Raw genomic sequence first — 21,605 nt, forward strand, 5'->3', positions numbered from 1 at the left:
AGGAAAAATAGGAATGGAAAGGAAGGTGTGAATAAAAACAATGATTATAAGCCTGTTCCTAATGCTCTTAGAAAAACATGTCATAATTGTGGAAATTCTAATCATCTGGCTTCTTTTTGCAGGAAGAATAAGAACATAAACTCCTTACCTTCAAAGTTAAGAGTTAAGAGTCAGTCTGTTAGATATAGGCCACAAAATCCTTGTTTTCATTGTGGTAGTTTATGGCATTCCATTTATACTTGTAAGGAATAACATAGTTTATACTATGATTATTATCAAATAAAACCTTCTTTAAAGAAAGTTAGCATTGTTCCTTCTAGTGTAAGTTCTGATACAAAGTCTGATAGTGTAAATACTGATAAGAAAAATGTTAACATAAACTCTGATGCTAAATCCGCTGCAAATGTTAACAAACTTAATAAGGCCAAAGGATCCAAGCAAGTCTGGGTCCTTAAAACTAATCACTAGTGGTCTTTGTGATTGTAGGGTAACAGGAAAAACATCCTAGTTCTAGACAGTGGATGTTCAAGACATATGACTGGAAATCAAGCCCTGCTATCAGACTTTGTGGAGAAAGCTGGCCCAAGTGTTTCTTATGGAGATGGCAACATGGGAAAAACTTTGGGATATGGAAATATCAATCAGGGGAATGTCATCATTGAAAAAGTAGCTCTGGTCTCAGGACTTAAACACAATCTGCTCAGTGTTAGTCAAATCTGTGACAGAGGTTATCATGTGGATTTCTTTGAAGAACACTGTGAAGTTGTAAGCAAATCTGCAAGCAAAGTTGTTCTGAAAGGATATAGGCATGGTAACATTTATGAAGCTAAGCTTTCAACAAGTACTGATGGTTCTGCAATCTGTCTGTTGAGTAGAGCATCAATTGAAGAAAGCTGAATTGGCATAAGAAACTCTCTCATTTAAATTATAACAATATAAATGAACTAGTCAAGAAAGATCTTGTGAGAGGATTGCCAAAATCAGTATTTGCTCCTGATGGCCTTTGTTATTCAAGTCAGAAGGAAAAACAAAGAAATCTTCATTCAAGAGCAAGACTGAATCATCAATTCTTGAGCCTTATCACCTACTACATGTTGATCTATTTGGTCCAGTGAATGTCATGTCTATTGTAAAGAAGAAATATGTTATGGTCATAGTGGATGAGTTCACCAGATACACATGGGTGTATTTCTTGCACACAAAAAGTGAAACTGCAACTATTTTGATTGATCATGTCAAGCAACTGGGTAAATTGGTCAAAGATTCTGTGAAGACCATAAGAAGTGATAATGGCACTGAGTTCAAGAATTTGATCATGGAAGAGTTCTGAAAAGACCACGTAATAAAGCAGGAATTTTCTGCTCCTGGAACTCCACAACAAAATGGAGTTGTTGAAAGAAAGAATAGAACTCTTATTAAAGCTACACGAACTATGCTTGATGAAGCAAAGCTACCAACCTATTTTTGGGTTGAAGCTGTGCAGACTGCTTATTTTACTCAGAATGCAACACTCATTAACAAGCATGGAAAGACACCATATGAGATGGTGAAGAAAAATAAGCCAAATCTGAAGTATTTTCATGTATTTGGATGCAAGTGTTTTGTTCTTAAGACTCATCCTGAACAGCTATCCAAATTTGATCTAAAAGCTGATGAAGGAATTTTTGTTGGATATCCACTTTCCACTAAAGCCTTCAGAGTCTACAATTTAAGAACAAAGGTAGTCATGGATTCTATCAATGTCTCTTTTGATGATAAGAAGATTACTGGACTTGAAGATTTCAATGATCATGATCAGCTGAGATTTCAAAATGAAGTTTTAAATTCTGATACTGTAAATCCTGATAGTCTAAATCCTGACAGTCTAAATCCTGATACTGCAAACTCTGATGGATTAAACTCTGATATTATTGAAACTGTGATGACTACGGAAAAGGAAGATGCACCTGTGCAGGGGGAGCATACTGAAGATACAACCATATCTCAAGAAGCATCAGAACCTACAACTGGCTCTTCAAGTTCTGATTCATCAAGTTCTGATGAGCCAAGTTCTGATAATTCTGGAAACTCAAATTCTGAAGGATCCAACTCAGAGAGCATAATTTCAGGGGGAGCATCAGAAAATGTTAATGAAGATAGCATGGATCATGTGGGAGTATCCAGTTCTAGAGAAAATCTTCCATTTGCAAGGAAGTGGACTAAAGCACATATACCTGACTTAATTATTGGAAATCCTGATGCAGGTGTCAAAACTAGAACAGCTACATCAAATGAATGTCTCTATAATTCTTTTCTTTCTCAGACTGAACCAAAGAAAGTGGAAGAAGCTCTTCAAGATGCTGATTGGGTGCAAGCAATGCAGGAAGAGTTAAATGAATTTGAAAGAAATAAAGTCTGGACCCTTGTGCCAAGACCAAAGAACAGATCTGTTGTTGGTACAAAGTGGGTGTTTAGAAACAAAACTGATAGTGATGGCATAATTACAAGGAATAAAGCATGGCTGGTTGCAAAAGGATATTCTCAATAGGAGGGAATTGATTATGATGAAACATTTGCACCAGTTGCTAGATTGGAAGCCATAAGGATATTTTTGGCTTATGCTGCTCACAAAACGTTTACAGTCTTTCAAATGGACGTGAAAAGTGCTTTTCTCAATGGAGAATTGAAAGAGGAAGTATATGTTGAACAACCTCCTGGCTTTGTAGATTCCAAACTTCCATATCATGTCTACAGGCTTGATAAGGCACTTTATGGCCTTAAGCAAGCTCCAAGAGCATGGTATCAGACCTTAGCTCAGTTTCTTCTGGAAAGTGGATTTAACGGAGGAACTATTGATAAAACATTGTTCTAGCTCAACCATGGAAAGGACTTACTTTTGGTGCAAATATATGTTGATGATATCATTTTTGGTTCTACAAATGACAGACTTTGCAAGAAGTTTGCCAAACTGATGCAGTCAAGATATCAAATGAGTATGATGGGAGAACTTAGCTATTTTCTTGGTCTTCAAGTCAAGCAGAATGAGGAAGGCACGTTTATCTGTCAATCCAAGTACACCAGAAATTTGCTGAAGAAATTTAGAATGCAAGATTGTTCAAGTGCATCCACTCTTATGGCCACTACAACAAAATTGGATAAGGATACTCGTACATCTGTAGATATTACTGATTACAGAGGTATGATTGGCTCACTACTCTATCTAACTGCTAGTAGACCTGATATCATGTATGCTACCTGTCTTTGTGCAAGATTTCAAGCAGATCCAAGAGAACCTCACTTAACAACTGTGAAAAGAATTTTCAAGTACTTAAGGGTACAGCTGATCTGGGATTGTGGTATCAGAGAATCAGACTTTAAGCTTATAGGTTACTCAGATGCAGATTTTGCAGGATGCAAAATTGACAGGAAAAGCACAAATGGAAGCTGCCAATTTCTTGGAGGCAGATTAGTTTCTTGGTTTAGCAAGAAATAAAATTCAATTTCCACATCAACTGCAGAAGCAGAGTACATTGTTGCAGGAAGATGTTGTGCACAGATTCTTTGGATGAAGAATCAGTTACTGGATTATGGGTTAACATATTTTAAAATCCCTATTTACTGTGATAATCAAAGTGCTATTGCTATGACAGGTAATCCTAGTTCAACACTCAATGACAAAGCACATCAGCATTAGGTACCACTTCATAAGGGAACATGTGGATGAAGGTACAGTGGAATTGCATTTTTTTCCAACAGATCAACAACTAGCAGATATCTTCACAAAACCACTGTGTGAAGCTACTTTTACAAGATTGGTAAATGAACTTGGAATGGTTTCAGGTTCTTTCTCTAAATCTGCTTAGTTTATATTCTGTTACATGAGACTCTATGATCAGTATTTACAGATATTACTATCTTTGTGTATTATGTGCTTAATTTGAAATTTGCTTAAGTGTTGATTGTTGTCTGATGTGAATTTCTAAACTCTGATAGTGATATGCATGTTTTCGTGACTATTCAATCCAATAAGGATAATTGTGCTAGATGTTGAACTAGTAGTCTTTAATATACTAAAGATCCCATGTTTGAAGTAATTGTCTGTGTGGAAATCTTTTAACACAAGCAAATTCTGATATTGAGCTTAGTTAAAGTTTACTTTGTGTATCTTGTTACTAAGTCAAAAACTAGAATAGTGCTTCTTATCTGTTAAGTTCTGATGTTAGTAAATCTGGTGAATGTACTAAGTGCTGATAAACCTCACTTATCAAAAGAAATAGAAAAAAAAAGAAATAAAAATCAGGTACTCCTTTGAGATCTAGAGTAAAAAAATGTGGAAGGGAAGACCCAAGTGCATTGCTGGTATTAAGTTATATGCATCAGAAAAGCAAAATAAAATTTTCTTGGTGACTTTTTACACTCTATGATTACTGGAGAAATACTCTGATAACAGCATAAATTCTGATAAGCAGTCGTGACTCACTTACACTGAGAAGCCACTATAAAATAGAATTTCAAAAGATGCATAAAATGAGCACAAAACAGTTGAGGTGGACTCATGCATGAACTCATTCTATAGTAGACTTCAGAATAATGACAGATTTTGAGCAAAGTTCTTAGTTATGCCTTATTTCTAAGATGTACTGAAGTGAATCAGACTTTAATCTTTATCTGATATTTAGCTTACTGCACACACATACACTCCATATGAATAATGAAAATTACTATGGTGATAAATGTTATTTTAGATGAACAGGTTAAGTGTCAGTTGTATAAATTCTGAGGACAAGTTATGATGGAAATTCTGATGATTAAGTTCTGAAGAAACGAAATCAGTATTTGTGTGAAGAATTACAGAAATAAACATTCACTTTTCAAGTTAAGGAGCCATGTTCTGATGACTGTTAAGTTCTGATATAAGTAAGTTCTGATATTAAATCCTGACTCTTTACTTGACTTATTTGTGGTTAAATCTGAAACAGTCATATTTAAAATCAGAATGTGTTTGGGTGAGTTATAAACAGTCAACATAATTTGGGTTATTGGTACTCGTATATGCACATTAATTTTTTTATACTTGTTCGTGTGCTCATTAACTCCTGTTTTAAGCTTCCAATGGCTGTCATTATTGCTCATCGGTCTAGGGAGACGAGGCTTTAATTCTTTTTCGTTTCACATTCCATGCATCCCTTGGTCTTCCCTTGTCTATATAACTGACCAAACATCCTTCAGTAAAAATCAATTCTTTCTTCTCTCAAACAATGACTCAGTTTGGTTGGTTTTACAACTATGGCACCGAAACTGTGCATATTTTTCAAAATGGAATTCCGACTGCATATCCTATCAACAATATTCCGTCTAATCTCTGGATTCAATTTCCAGAGATCATTAAAAATGACTTGTTGACTGACCAACGAAATCTTCATCTCTGTTCTCTCCGTTAGCAAGAACGGATCATCCGTCTTGCAGTGCTCTTCGTCAGCAGCAGACGGAGTTACTCATTAGTCTTCTTAGACTAGGACTAAAGCTGTTGATGTTAGGAATCGTAGATTAGGACTGTCTTGCAACTTTTACATGTAACTGCTAAATTTCATCGAATGTATTTATTTGATATATTAATGAAATTTTACTTTATTGCAAGATTTTATCTCTGAGTCATTTCATATTCTAATGACCTTTTAAATCCTAATATTAATCAAGTTCTGATGCTGACGTGTCAGTATTTATTTACTTGGTTTATTTTTGGTCATTACCTCACTGGTCATATTTTTTTTTTAGAATATTGGTAAAGCAGTAATAATCATTTATTTAGTGGGAACAGTTTTTTTTTAAAATAACAAAAACTGAACGTCCTTGATTAATGGGATTACTAGGTAAGTGGAACAGTTTTTCTCCTTGAAAACTGCATGTGATAAGTAATGATTACTGAATACCCGTGCCCATTAATTATCTTTTACTGCTACATGTCTGACAGGAGTCTCAACGGCTATTTTTTTACCATGTATAAGTAAAAAGAGAGAAAAGATTGTAAAATCTTTTATTCACTTTTATACTTTATCTCTCTCTTTTTACTCTTATAATCTCACTATTTTCTGACACAGACATTTTATCAAACACCTTACAGGAAACCTTATTTCTCACTTATTTCTCATGGCACCCAAGGATTTGATTATAAATGGAGCCAAGTTCGTACCAAACAACTATGCTGCAATCTTGAACAAGGCTGAAGCTCCATCTGATTTGCACTATGTGCAAGATTTTTTAGCAAATAGTGAGATTGGGTATGCTTTGACCCAACCTCACACTATCTCAAGCCAACAAGTTCTGACGTTTTGGCGAACTGGGATTTTTGATGATGGTGGTGCTACTGGTACTCCAAGCATCGTATTTGAAGTCAATAATGTTGAGCATGTGGTTACTCCTGGAGCAGTTCGTAAAGCTCTCCACTTACCAGAAGGCTGTACTTTTCCAATAGTGGAGGACCCTATTCTACAGCAGCTCATGGCCAGTTTGGGTTATGAGAAGAGTTTGGGAAAGCTTGGACAGTTGAAAAGGGAAAATATCAGGAAGGAATGGAGCTTTTTCTTCGATTGTATCACTAAGGCATTCGCCAATAAGTGCTCCAACTTTGATGCCATTCCAATCATGAGTCAGCAAATCGGGTATGCTCTTATTCATCAAACACACTTTGATTTTGCAAGTGTTGTGCTAGGATTCATAGGGGATAGGATGACAGAGGATAGGAATGTCATATACTTTGCTAGATTCTGTCAGCTTATATATAATTTTTGTTGTGCTGATGAACCCCAACCTTCCACTGATTTAATTCCACCCTTTAAGCTTGCAAAAAGGGCTTTTAATGATTTGTTAAATGCTGACATTAAAAAGAAAATGGTTAGACCCTTACAGATACCTCAGTCTGTAAAACAGATTCTTATAAATGCTGATCCTCAAACCTACACATCTGTTTACCCTGATGTTCAACCCACCAGCACATCCCAGCCACCACAACAACCATCAGAACATACCACATCTACACCTTAAACTTCTCAACCTCAATCTACTCAACCCTCCATCAGGACATATTTCAAACCATCACAGACATCTCAACCTTCACCATCAGCACATCCTGTGAAGCCTTCATCTTCCAAACCTAAGAGGACAAAGACTGTACCTCAGACACAACAGAAGAGAAGGAGGATTATTCTGAGGGATGAGTCAGACAGTGAGGCACAGGTTCCAGTATCAGAACCTGTTATTGTAGAAGCTGAGAAGGTCTCTTCTCAGAAGGATGTTGAAATTGGGAGTTCTAGGCCCCTAAAAAGGCTTAGAAAGCTAAATTCTGATGAAGCTCCCAAAGTCTCTCCATCTGCAAAGAGACATAAAAAGCAAAGAGCCAGGAGGGCTGTCAGTGTATCATCACATTCTTAAGAAACTCTGGAAGAAGTAGCTAATGAAGGCGGTCAGGAATCTCTGATCCCAACAGAACCAATGGTTGATTTACTTCCTTCAGCACAACCAGAAACTACTCAAGACAGACTGCCTACTCCTCCCGTGTCTCCTGTAAATGAACCAGTACATACTGAAGACCTAGGCACAAGTGCTGAGATTGATATTCACAACCTGATTGTGCCTGAGGTTCTGTACTTGGAAGCTCCACCAGCTCAAATCACTCCACCAACAACCCCAATTCTAGATGCTGATTTTAATGAAGATATTCCTACTACACCTATTCTGAATCTGGATGATGACAATCAGGTTTTAGGTGGGCATCAAGATTTGGCTGTTGATCAGAACTTAGTTGGAGATCAGCACTTAGAGGATGATGTTGAAGCATCAATAGCCACTCATACTATTCTTTTATCAGAGGAAGGTGATGATGCTGATTCTATAAGTTATGATGCTGCTAATGATGAAGTTACTAGTGAAGCTGCAGCCAATTTAGATGCTGATGCAGCTGGTCCATCAGGACATGCACCTCAACAAACTGTTCATAAAGCTGATTTAGTCAAGAAGTTTGTTGCAGGGGAAGCACCAGTACCTTGGAGTGAAACTCCTAGAGGAAAGGAGTGGACTAAAGAATGGAACTCAGTTAGTTTTGTTCCTTCTGAAAAGATTCTTGCTGAGCATCTTGCAAAAGCTGATGAAACGCTGATACATGATGATTTCAAGACACAACTGAGAGTTACTGCATTGAGTACAAGACACCTACAAGGTCAACACTCAATAACTCATGACAAGGTGAATAAAATTCAAGAAAACATGATCCAACAAGATATGAATCTGAAACTTGAAAAGAACAGATTTTTCAAGCCTACCTTTGACAGAATTGCCTACATTGAGAAAACCCAAGAGAAGTAACAGTCTCAGATTGATGAAATTTTGAAGAATCAAGCTTCTCATCAAAATCAACTCAATGAGATCCAATCCTCAGTGGAATTGCGTGTCTCTCTTCTTTTACCTGCTGATGCCAAAAAGGGGGAGAAAGTAATTAAGTCCAAATGCAAACCTATCAAGACACTGAAGGGAAAGGATGATGAAAAAAATGACCAGGGAAACTCTGGAATGGGTGGAGGTCATGGTCAAGGTAAAGGTCTTTCATCAAGTAGAACTGGAACTACAAGTCAAAGAACAAGTTCTGATACTGGGAGAAGAATAACTTCTGATACTGGTAGAAGGATAAGTTCTGATGAACATCTGGAACTTGATGAGGAGATTTCAAGACAGTTATTTCTGAAAGAAAATCCAGGAATGGACTTTGAGAGTCCAAAGGAAGAAGAAGCTAGACTTAAGTTAGAAAAAGTCAACTCCAAATCTGAAGCTTCTGTTGTTGAAAAGAAACTTCCTAAGGCTAAAGGCATTGTGATAAAAGAAAGGACAAATCCTGAGGCAACTAAGGCCAAATCACAAATGGAGATAGATCCAAGGTCCAAGGGCAAAGAAAAAGTTGGTGAACCTGTAAAGGTTTTTGTGCCTGCTATGGATGAAGAAATATCTGATGAAGATGCTAATCTTACTCTGATTTCAAAGAATATTTCTCAAACAACCTCTGACATGGCTCAAGTTGTTCAGAGTCAAGATATAGTAAGTTCTGATATAACACTGAAGCAAGCCACCTCTGACATAGCTCAAGTTGGCTTGATATCAGAAAATAAGGAAAAGGAAACCTCTGACATTGCTCATGTTAAACCTTCAAAGTTACTCCTACCAGGATTCACCAAAGCCAAACAAAGTCAACCTTTGAAGACTGCAGCAAGTGGTTTTGAAGCAAGAGTTGTTACAGGAAAGGAAGCAAGAGATAAATCTGGATTGGGTAGTGATGATGAAAGAAGAGTACAGAACACAACCAATGATCCAACTTCCTTAAGTGAACCAGGTGTTGGAGCAACTCCTAAAAGATTGAATCAGCTTGAATCTGTACAGATGGTTTACCATACATTCTTGAAAGAACACATCTTGTTATATTTCATGACAGATGGAAGGGTATACCATATTAGGCAGAATGCTATACCACTGAAGTATTATGAGGAACTAGAACATGTTCTATTCCTACTTCAAGTGAAGAACAGATTAACAGATAGTGCTGCAAATTATTTGAAGACTCAAATTCAGAGACAGAAAAAACTTTATTCTGTAAAGTCTGACAGCACAACCTGTCCCAAGTACAGAGATCACAAAGGTGATATTGTCGAGATGAAGCCTAACTCTGCTAAGATTATAACTACTTTTCTGGGTTATAAGGCTGTGGAATTCAATCTTGAGTCTGACAAGGCATATTTGATCAGACTAGATCAGGACATAAGAAAAGCTAGAATAAATGATCTCAGGGCTGCTATCTTTCAAATTGGTGAAGATACAGTTAAATTGAAGAATGCTAAAAGGAGGATGATTGATGAAATTAAATATGCTGAGAGATGTTTGTTAAAGAGCTATCTCAGAACAACTCCTAATATCAAAGAGATCAGTAATTGAAGCCAAGTCAAAGATCTACAACTGCTTAAATTCTGACGTGTATACAGACTGAAACTGTTATCAAAAGTTAAAGATGGTAAAGCTTTAAGGACTGTAAGTTGTAGTTATCTAGTCAAATTCTCATACATTTGTACTTAATGTTTTTGACATCATCAAATATCTGTTAAACTTGTATATTATACTAATTTACAAGTTGGGGGAGATTGTTAGATATATTTGATAATGTCATGTCTAATATGATTTATGTTTAGTTTTCAGATCTTACTTAAACAGGACAAATCAGTACTTAACTGGAAATCAGCACTTATACTGAAGTCATAACTTAAGTTGTCAGAACTTAAGTTATCAGGAGATATTTATCAGGAGATAATATCAGGACTTAAGGAGACTTTCAGATAAGGAAGGTGGCTGATTGAAAGGAAAGAAGATCAAGACAAACGCAAGAAAAGATATGCATGAAGAAGGAATTCTATGAAGAATAGAATACTTGGAAGAAAAGATAACTAGTTGATATATTTTAGGAAGCAGAATTATATTCCATATCAATTAGCGATTATCTTGTAACTGTGTAGTATATAAACACAGACACAGGGTTTACACTATTTGTGTTATCATTATCGATAATAATATTCATTGTAACCCTAGCAGCTCTCGTGATAATTTGTTCATCACTGAGAGAGGACAGTTCCATATTATAACAAAGTTTAATAAAGTTTATTTTATGTTACTTGTGTTCTTTTAATTCGATTTGATTGTGATAAACACTGTATTCAACCCCCTTCTACAGTGTGTGTGTGTGTGACCTAATAGGCACCTATGAGTGTACCCTTTATTTGGAAAAAAATATTTGATAAGAGGCTATCGATTGTTCCGATGCCAAGACCACTTGATTCAGAGTTATAATTGTCTTTCTCGACCCAAATTTAAAAACTCTTTATTTCAAAATCGTCATCCAGGTAGCCATAATTTCTTCAGTGGTTACGATGTTGAGATTTTTTTACAAACAAACTGAAATATGCCTAGTTGCATATGTTCTCATGAATGACTAGTTAATTGTCCTAACTAGTCAAAATTTTATTAATACGATGAAAGCCTAGCTAATCGTCCTAGCTAGTTGTGATGGGCCAAACCAATTGTGCTTGTCATTTTCTTAGCCGGTTGATAATATTGCTTGATATGGACTAGCTATTATTTTGCTAGTTCCACTTCCAATCAAATTTTTATTATTCCATAGTGCATTACATATGCAAAATTTAATTATTAATGAAATTTTCTAAGAATGATTTAATTGAGACCTAACTAGGTCGCCCACTCAAACGAGAATTCATATTCAGTTTTATGAAATATTTTGTTCATGAAATATTCTATTCTTTCATTTATATAAAGAATAACCAATTAAAATCATAAAGTGATTGAAGAACAATATACTTCCTTATTTGTTAATCATTGAGTAAAATTCCTTCCTTCAAAATAACATCATTTTGAAACCTCAATGATTAACCTTTGGTTTAGAATGTTATTTCAAACTTTCTTCGTTATTCGAAAAGAAAAGTATACTTATGGGGACCTATGCCCGTGCTACGCGTGCTAATACGATCCTTAAATGATTTATTTTTCATTATTATGTATAAATATATATTTTCAAAAAATATATTATATTTGTATACATTAACAAATATATTTGAATCAATAACGCAAATTTTTGATATATTTTTTGTTAATGCTAAGGCCTTGCTTCCGAAATTTTTATTAGGGAAGGAAGTAAGTAATATGTAAGTAATTAAATCCCAAAAATGGGATCAAAGTTTTGAAGTAAAAATATGTAAAATTTACATCTATAATCACTTACTTTCGTTCATTTAAAAAAATCGGGAGCACAAATATGATTGAAAATGCAACTATTTTACTTACATTATAATTGTTTTCCACCCTTTTTAAAACTCAGGGAGCAAAGGGTAAGATTGTTATCATGATCAATGTTGCTGGAAAAAAGTTTTATACACAATCGACTTGTTAAAAAAATTTCTACATCAAGATTTTGTACAATGAAATCCTAAAAAGATTCATGGACACAGGGATTTCTTGGTTTATACAAAAATAATATAAATTAAATTAAAATGTTAGCCATTTTGTAGCGTCAAAGCACAAATGGAAAATAAAAAATGATGTTACAAAAATATTACTCTAAATTTGAAATATACAACAAATTTTATTGAGGTAAAAAAATAAATTATTGCTAGATCGTGGGGTACATATATGTACACTGTATATATATGAATCATGAAAAAATTGCTTTTGGGTGCGGTTCTTTTTTTGAATTACTTAATTACCCTACACAATTAGTATAATCCAAATTAATATTCTATTCAACTACTTTTAACCTTTTTATGATTTAATAATATTATTCAACTATATATAATACCTCTGAATACTTAACAACAATATTAAAATATATTTAAAAAATTCATTACTATATTATAATAACATAAACATCAAACATTTGAAAATTCGGGTATAAAAAATATAATATAATAATTTGATTAGCATAAAGATTTTGTGCAACCTGACAAAAAAAAATATTTTGGGTAACAAAATTACATATTTTTTACCCCTCGCGTGGGTCAACATTGATTATGTTGATTAGGCATGTTTAAACCCTAAAAACAGAGTTCCGGTTGATCCTATATCAATTTGGCTGCTAGTAAAATAACGGACTTGGCCTTCAGATCATTGGAAGATATACATTGAGACAGTAATACCTAAAGTAATGGAGGTTAGCAATCTGTAGGTCTTATTACAATTACACAATTATCAATTACTGCAATTTTGTTTTCTACTCACACTTTTTCACAATATTCATATGGTAGAAGTAAAATCTTGCACTTGTATTTTGAAATAATTATGGCTGCTTATTCTTTATACTAATGCCTTATTATTCTTGATATGTAGTAAAGTATAACTTTGTTTACATTTAATCATAATGTTATATTTTTGATTTGTAATTTGTAATAAAAATTACAATAGTACGTAGCGACCGGTTTAAAATATGTATTAGTATTGTATACTCTGCATGTGGAATAGAGGATTAAAAGTCAATTTTATTTATTGTTAATGAATTTGTGATTTGGATGCAAAACTTCTGGTAAAATATTCTGATTTGATCTTTTCGTGAATAAAAAGTAAAGATTGTATATCATACATTTATGTCCTATCGTGTAATGTATTTATGATGTTTGACTATTTTATCTAAGGTCGACAAGATATTGAAAAATGATTGGGAGGATGTTGACAACGGTGGAAGGAAGAAACTTTCAGGTTTTATAACAGTGAATATCAGATCAAAAATATTCGGAAGCCTTGTATGACCAAAAAATATTTTAATTTAAATTATTGCTAAATTGTAATATAGTTGGATTACACTTGTGAATAAGACTTTTTTTTTGTACATCATAGGATATACCAAAATCTGTTTTTTCTGAGTTTGGCCAGCAGTTGTCTCGGACAACAACTCTTCGGTGTGGCGATAGTATGTGGCAATGTACTTACAATAGTACTGATAACACAATAAATGGGTTAGACAGTTTTATGAGGTACCACGAAATTACTTTATATGGACTGGTGCAATTCGATTATTGTAGAGACGGCCTGTTCAATGTCACAATATTCAAAGCAACAGCAACGGAGTGTGACCCACCAAAACAAAATATGACTGATTACTTGAAGATTGAAAAAGAAAAAAAATGGAATGCTGCTGAGTTTGTTTTGGATACCTCGACTATTGAATTTGAAAAGAGTATGGGTTTATGGGGCTTCAACGCATACAGGAATTTTAGTGATTATTATGCAATGAAATTTTATGGATTTGACATAATTTCAACAAAATTTGATCTGGTATATAGTTCTAATTTTGTGAGAATTGTTAAATTAATTTATCGTACACTTACTTATTATTGACAAATATAATTTTTATAATGTATTTTCAGAGGTTACGAACCGGCATGAAAGGTATTTACCGCAACTGGAGGAATCTAAGCTCTATTTTGCTTCTGCTTGCGCGGACAAAATTTGAAATAGATCTCAAATGGGAGGGAGATAAATGTTTCTTTGGTAAAGGGTGGTTAGAATTTGTTAAAGCAACAAAAATTGAGAGCGGAGATATATTGGTACTATATGGATGTCATGCACTGGAAGCAGGCATAGTGTGTTCGGTTATCTTCAAGGGTCATGATGACTTGGATTTGCACCAAACTGGTAATTGACACTAAATAAATTTATTTTATGGACTTGTTAGTACTCAGAATTCTACGTGTACTTTAAAATAGTTAACTAATAAAATTGTGACGATATCGTTGTAAAGTTAAGGTTGCAATGTCAATAAGTATATGAACCATAATGCCTTGCTGTATTTTTATCTATCTTACATATAAATTATATTAATGTAAAAGTAGCATATATGGACATGACATTCTAATATCAATTTATAAATATATTGATATATTGATATGGTAACTTTAGTTCAATATTAGACAAAAATAAGGTTGTGCTCTGTTGTTATGTATATATGGAGAGCTTTTGATTTTCCAAGGTTATGAGTAATTTCAATAATTAGAGTTCTATAACTTTTTCTTAATTATGATTATGATATGATATTTGCATATAATAAAGCTGCTTTTAAGCGGTCATTTTTTAAGATTGTATCATCGACCTTACTTGAAAAAGGGCATCTGATATAAACTCTTCCTTTCAGTTAATACATTGAATTTTAATGCAATTCATTAATTTCATATCTGAAAAAAGCAGTAAATAATTTCCTCCTACATTAAGGTTGTTCCGAAAATGATTAAAGATGGTTATGGAGAAAAGTTACTTTTAGTTAACAAAATCGAAGTGTATGGGAAGCAGTGGAGCATATACTATAATTACATGGAAGGTTATATGAGCCATCTAAGTGAAATGCTGCAGTGCTTCAAATTAGTTGAAGACGAAACAATAATTCTGACAATTGATGAGGGAAGTGTGCTTCACTGTCGGATATACCAAAATGATGGCAAGGAGATTGATTATGATAGTCGGATTACTGGCGACGCAGGAAAGAAATCTGGACAATGGATCTGGGCTTTATGGCCTGCACCATCAGGTAGATGAAGTATATAATTACAGTTTTCATTTATATTTCTCAGTTGAGTCTTGGAACTTAATCTCATGTGAGCAATGTAATAGTAATATCAAGAAGCTCAGGAAGAACACAAACAAATGAGGAAATTGCTAAGGAAATCATCGATATAAGTGATGATGATACTAAGTCTGGAGGTAAATAAAAGATCGCGTTTTATTAATTTACCATAAAAAATTTTGTAAAATAATGTTAGTGTTAACACATTTATATATTTGTTTAAATGTCAGAACATGATGGCGGACCTGAAACTGAAGTGTCAAATCCAATGGCTGATGCAGAAGTGGTGGTGAAATCAAGTTTTAATATCTAATAAAATTTCATTCCGATTTTGTTTAGTGGCTTATAATGTTAAACTGATTTGGACTACACTCAGTAATGGCAAATAGCTGATATATATCAATTGGATTTCATGATCATTTTAAGTTCAAGAAGAACAGACAACGCTAGTACGTGATCTTGAGTATACTGATATAATCGATATGGGTTCTTAATTTGATGGTAGCATAATTGTAAATCTAGGAATCTTATACTGATCAGTTTTTATTAGTATAATATAATTATTGATTTACATTTACTATGATTATTATTTTTAATGGTAGAGAACAAAGGTCATATGGAGCATGGAAATCATGACCTGATGGAGGATGATGTAGTTGAAGATTGTGGATTGGATGTGATAAAGTTTTCTGCAAAACTGAAACCATCAAATACGGATAAATCTACACATGGAGTGGTATTGTTTGTTGTATGTATTTTAAAATGGTAATTTTGATTGTATTCATTTTATTATTGATATATTTTACTTGCTAAATGCAGCGTATTCCAAAAGATATTAAACCTAGAGGACGTGATTGGGAGGCTGGTGAAAGGGTCAAGATAATAACAAATAATGGTACCTGGCAGCTTAGTATAGTTGTTTCTGATGGAAAAGGACGTTTTTCAGCTGGATGGAATAAATTCATCATAGATAACAAATTGCAGAAATATAAGACTCTAGAATTCACCTTGCTTGAGAATCAGGATGGCATAAGTTTTTCCATTAAGTGGTAAAGTAGATAATAGTTTGCAAGGAATTTTCTTTGGTTTGCACTTGGACAATACTTTTAAAATTTACAGTTGGATCCTTATTTTTTATTTATTAATAATATATTTAAGAATTTATGGTTTTAGAGAATTTCATGTTTTCTGAGAATTTGTGTGTTGGCTACAAATGTTTAGAAACTTTACTAGCACATAAGGTGTATTAGGAAAACATGTGTTTATACATACGAATTGGACTCATATTTGCCTCAGCTGCAAACTCTGTTGCAAGCTAAAAAAATGTTAATGGCGCAATTTGGTCATATAATCTGTTGGATTGCGCAGGAAAAAAAATATCAAAACAACTGCTTGCTATGCTGCTTAAAGATACATAAAGGTCAAACAAAAAAATTGTTGAACATTGCTACATGGATTTTCCATAAAATCTGAAAATACTATTGCTGGTTACTATATTGTCGAATATAATTAGTGAATATAAGTACCCTACTTATGCAAACTTACGTCTACACTTTTAATTTTTAATATTTGGTTTTCAAATCAGAATCATATGATGCACAGGAAGTGAAAATACCATTTGCATCGCACTGAGGTGTTGATAATATTAAAAAGGCGATGTGAAAGAATGTAACAACCAAATAAATCAATTCTTTGTAACACTATCAAAGTGCCATGTCTGTAATAGGACCAATTAGTGGTGGTATATTAATTTTACAACACTCGAAATGCAAATCCATGGACCTGGAATGAATGTATCTGGTAGCATATTTTCTCCACTTAGGTTATTATTACGTGGAGAAAGGTCGAGTAGATGAGTGGTTTTAGAGGGTTTGGGGAGTTAACTCCATAAAATTTGAGTAGATGCAGGATAGGTTTTCATTTTATGTCAAGTGCTATAGCAAATCTAAATTTTTTCTCTGAACAATTGATGGTCAGAATTTAAATATTAAATATAAAACTCTCTGATAATAGATTTTCTACAACACGATTCTCTATATTTAATCAAGTACATTGAGTAGCAGCCCAAGTTTGGACGGATGCATTGCTACACACCAATACTTATCGGGATAATAAAAAAAATTGACTCAACTGAAAAACGTGAATGGATCTAAATTTATCTATGTACAATTTCACAGATAATAGTGAAGATATATATATGAATATAATAATATTTGAAAAAAATATTGGCAAAAATTAACATGAAGAGAGGTAAATCAAATTTCTTGGATTAATATTGAGTACAATCGAACTGAAAATGAGCTTTATTCTGAAAACCAAACCAACTCACAACCAAACAAAATTAAACCAATAAGGAATGATAAAATGTTTATGGAAAATGCAATTGCATAATTATTTAACTTAATTCCCTATTTTTATTCAATGTTCGAAAAAGTGAAAGAAGTTCAATATTATCTCAATGCTTTGGAAAGAAGTGTACACAGGTGCAGCAACACATCATACCAAGGATCCTGTAAACCAAATATAATAAAATACAAATTAAGGGACAACTTATATTAAAAAAATTAATTGCAAGCTTATTAGTTGAGCATACATAGTAAGTGTTTAAAAAGTATCAATATCAATTTAACCTAATGAGTTATTCCGAGGAATAATACATTTTTATGAAAATAAGAAATGAAATAAAGACATATTAACTATAAATCACCTTTTTAATTTTCTTAGAAACAGAGGTGCTAGAACCTGGAGTATCAAAGAGCTCAATACCATCCATGATCTGATTTAGTTGCAGATAAAGACAAAAATTTATATCAGGTACAATATATCTGAAGCTATTGAAAATTAAATTACGGTTTTACAAACCTCATATTGGTTGAAAGAAGGGCACTTGGTAATGGGTGAGTATTTCATCACCTTTTCCATAACAGGCATGTCATATAAGTCAACAGCTTTAAATACATTACTATCACCATTAATATTTGCTTCAGTTAGCGATAATTTAACTGTAATCTCTTTTCCAGCAATATCAATCAAAGTAGTAGGCATGAAGTTGTTTAAAGGAGCCTGTTTTTCAAAATAGTAATTATAATTATTATAAGCCAAATGCACAATATCCACAACATTCACAAAAATTAATTAGTAAAGGCAAATTTTGCAGACTACCTTCTTAGATTCGTTTAAGAGGTTAGTTACAGTAGTTCCAACAATCCTCTTAACAACACGATCCATGAGTATCATATTACACGCAAATGCGTTGTCATCGGCAAGAATAAACAACCTAAACCTGTCACAATATCATACATATATATAATTTATTAAGTTAATTATAATTAATTATAATACTGGTATAATCTATTACTGTTTCAATGATAAGTTGTCATTTACCTCTTCTCCGAATATGGGAAATTTCTCTTACACTGCATGCATCTATATTTTTTCTCAATTTTTTCAACCTCAGTATGACAATTGTTACAGCTGTTGTACCACCAGTTATCCTCATCCTCAATCTTGATTACTGTAAAGGTAACAATTGCAACTTTCTGGAAATATAATTAAATGTAAGGTAATTAATATGAACTAAATATATGTTTAATCTACTACATTTTTACAGTCAGCTTTTTTAATAGAATTTTACATGTATTGTGTAATTTTATTTTATATTTATACCTGTGCAAAATATGCAGCAATGTTGTTGGAAAAATCCTTCAAGGAGACTTTTTCCAATATAGCCTCTATAGGCTGCATATTAGCTATAATATTTGAACCTTCATTTGGTTTGTAGCCTTCCTCCTCCAGCCTATTATATTTTGCAGTCATCTACCCACAAAGGTAATTCACTCTATTTTTTAAGTCAAGGTGATTGATCGATTTATAAAAATGTTAAATGCATCGATGATCAACTTATCTATAACTGCTTAATATTGAAGGTTATTTTATAATATAATACCTTTGACGTAACTCATTAACATCCTCCCAATCTAGATTTAGGTAAACCTTGGATGAAGGAAGAGTCCCATTCTGTAGTTCATCTGTGTAAAATATTGAGAAATAATAAATAATAAATATAGAACAAAGTTACATAAAGAGATGTTAAAAGTTAAATAATAAATATTGTATGTGATATAACATATATGGATATTAAATTAACATACTTCTGAACAAAGTAAGCTTGGTGCTGGTCACAACAGCAATAACAGGTGTCTCAATAATGTTGTGAAAATCCTCATTCACCGTTTTAGCTAACTCTCCCCAAATACTTACTCTGTGCGATTCCCTAATAAAGGAAAAAAATGTGGTATGCAGTTAAAGTATTCTATACATGAAGAATATAAGTGGATGGCTAAGAATCTTTAACAAATTAAAAAATTCAGTAAAAACCTATGTTTCATCAGTTAGCTAAAAGCGCACAATGTCGCTTTGACCAAATCGTGTAGATATTTGCTTTGCTTGCTCAAATGATTCAACAACACCAATAACATCTGCAATATTCATAAGAAATTTTATTTTACACCTTTTTTGCAAACACCATATTATGAGAGGCAACTTAATATAGACTTAATCAAGTATTTTATGGACATACCTATAGCGAATTCAGGATTTTCATCATTCATATATTTTTTGCACTCAGATAGTAAGTCTCCCAAATCCATGAACTCGAACTTATGAGAAGGAATCATTACATCATTTTCAACAGCAGTTATAATGGTAGAACCAAAGAAACGAATACATTAATTTGTAGAAACCGGTTTGAGCCTGCCAATTGTGTCTCTAACTTGAAAGTTTTCAACAGTATAACAATTCCCTTCAACCACACCGTTTCCAATAACTGTCCAAGTATCAAGATAGACATAGGCATGGACATGCGAGTTCTACATAGTTTATTAAAGAAAAGGTTAAAATGTGTAATGTAATGTGTGAAACATTAATTATTAAAAATTATTTACTAAAATTTTATGAGTTTGTACTAAGTGATTAAAAAACTGTGTACTTACATCATCATCAAGCAAAATGAGATTATAGCCTTTGATAGATACAGTCTCAGGAGAAATAGTAGACCACAACCTTGTTACTCTAACTCTCAGGAGAAATAGGGTAAAGACGGTATTACCAACACCATATGATGCTTGGATAACACAAGCCTGGTTACTCGTAGTTCCCCATAAGTTGCCCATTAGGGGGCATCACAGGTAAAAACCATGAAGTCTAATTATTAGTATATAGTTGAGTTTATTGACCCAAACTAGTTGAATGTGTCATGTTACCAATGAGGATTTGAATACCGTATTAATAACGAATTCGGCAAAGATAGTGTCCGATATACCCTTGAGGATTTTTATTTCCATTAAGGAAGATTTGAATATAATATACGAATGTCATAAAAAAAATAAGTACACTACATGATATTATTAGTGCGCTTAACATGAAGGGTTATGATAATTTAGCTCAGAGATCAAGAGCGTCAAGAATTGATGGCATGTCTATAAATAAATGGCGTAAGATTACAATGAGTGATAGTTCGATCTTAGAACCTTTTAAAAAGGATAGACCAGTGAGTCTAGAGCGGAATTCTTCGGTAGATATGATGTTAGAGGCTACGTATATATACTCGTAGACCTCTAATATATTCAGTAATGTATGTTCAATTACACACACATGCCACTGAACTTATGGACTGCATTGAGATCCCTATGAGATCTCTTTGATCTGTTCCCAGGGGGAACTGGCCACTTGTAGTTAGTAACGGATGCGTGTAGCAGGCCCCTATCAGCTTAATAGATGCTTTTGGAATATTTCTGAGTAAGGTCTTCGAGGTAAAACACCGGAATGACAGATATACGTGCGAAAGTCAAGATTAGTAAGCGATTTTAAAATGATGTGAAGGAGACACTAGCTGAAATATGGAATTACAAAGACGAAGAGGTGATATCATCCTCAGATGGATAATGACGAGAGTTAGGATAATCAGTGAAATATTTTGGCACCTACTCACTGTCGCGTTACTCCCTCCAAACTGTTGATCATTCGTACTTGATAAGTCAAATCAGGCAATCCTTTTTGTTCCCTACTTTAAACTTCTGATGTGACCATCTTGAATAGTCTTTCTCCGCATCAGGACTTGTTCAATTCTTTTACTTGATCAATGAACTTTCATTCATAGATTATGATCTTCTTGTTCGGCTCAGAGCTATTTATACTTTATTTCAATTATCGAAGGAATTTCTTTTTCCTCAATTCATTGATGAATATTCATAATAAATATCTTCATTTGATTCTTCTTTCATACTTACTCTTCTCAGTCGAGATTGTAAATATTTAACAAATTGTTAAAGACATGGATGATCTAATACCCATAGATTCCTCGGGAATCCTTTTCTTCTAATCGGGATGAAATTGTATATTGAACTTTGAAATCATAGTAAGGGTATCAATTTGATATTGGTATTCCGAATTCAATTCTATTTGAGAATCTAATAAAGTATGTGAA

The 21,605-nt window shown here is 33.4% G+C and overlaps 1 protein-coding gene across 1 annotated transcript; it reads right to left on the bottom strand.

Moving 5' to 3' along the window:
* Window positions 1-17,571: 17,571 nt before the first annotated feature.
* On the bottom strand, window positions 17,572-20,292 carry LOC141719364 (uncharacterized). The gene is made up of 11 exons (XM_074521736.1): window positions 20,113-20,292; window positions 19,864-19,989; window positions 19,529-19,599; window positions 19,273-19,394; window positions 19,068-19,149; window positions 18,788-18,917; window positions 18,506-18,660; window positions 18,284-18,404; window positions 17,984-18,184; window positions 17,829-17,897; window positions 17,572-17,631 (listed from the first exon to the last, which is right to left on the bottom strand). Exons 1-11 carry the CDS (start codon window positions 20,290-20,292, stop codon window positions 17,572-17,574), a joined length of 1,317 nt encoding a protein of 438 aa, XP_074377837.1.
* Between the last annotated feature and the right edge of the window lie 1,313 nt (window positions 20,293-21,605).

This window comes from Apium graveolens, chromosome 4, assembly GCF_009905375.1.
Source record: "Apium graveolens cultivar Ventura chromosome 4, ASM990537v1, whole genome shotgun sequence".
NCBI lineage: Eukaryota > Viridiplantae > Streptophyta > Magnoliopsida > Apiales > Apiaceae > Apium > Apium graveolens.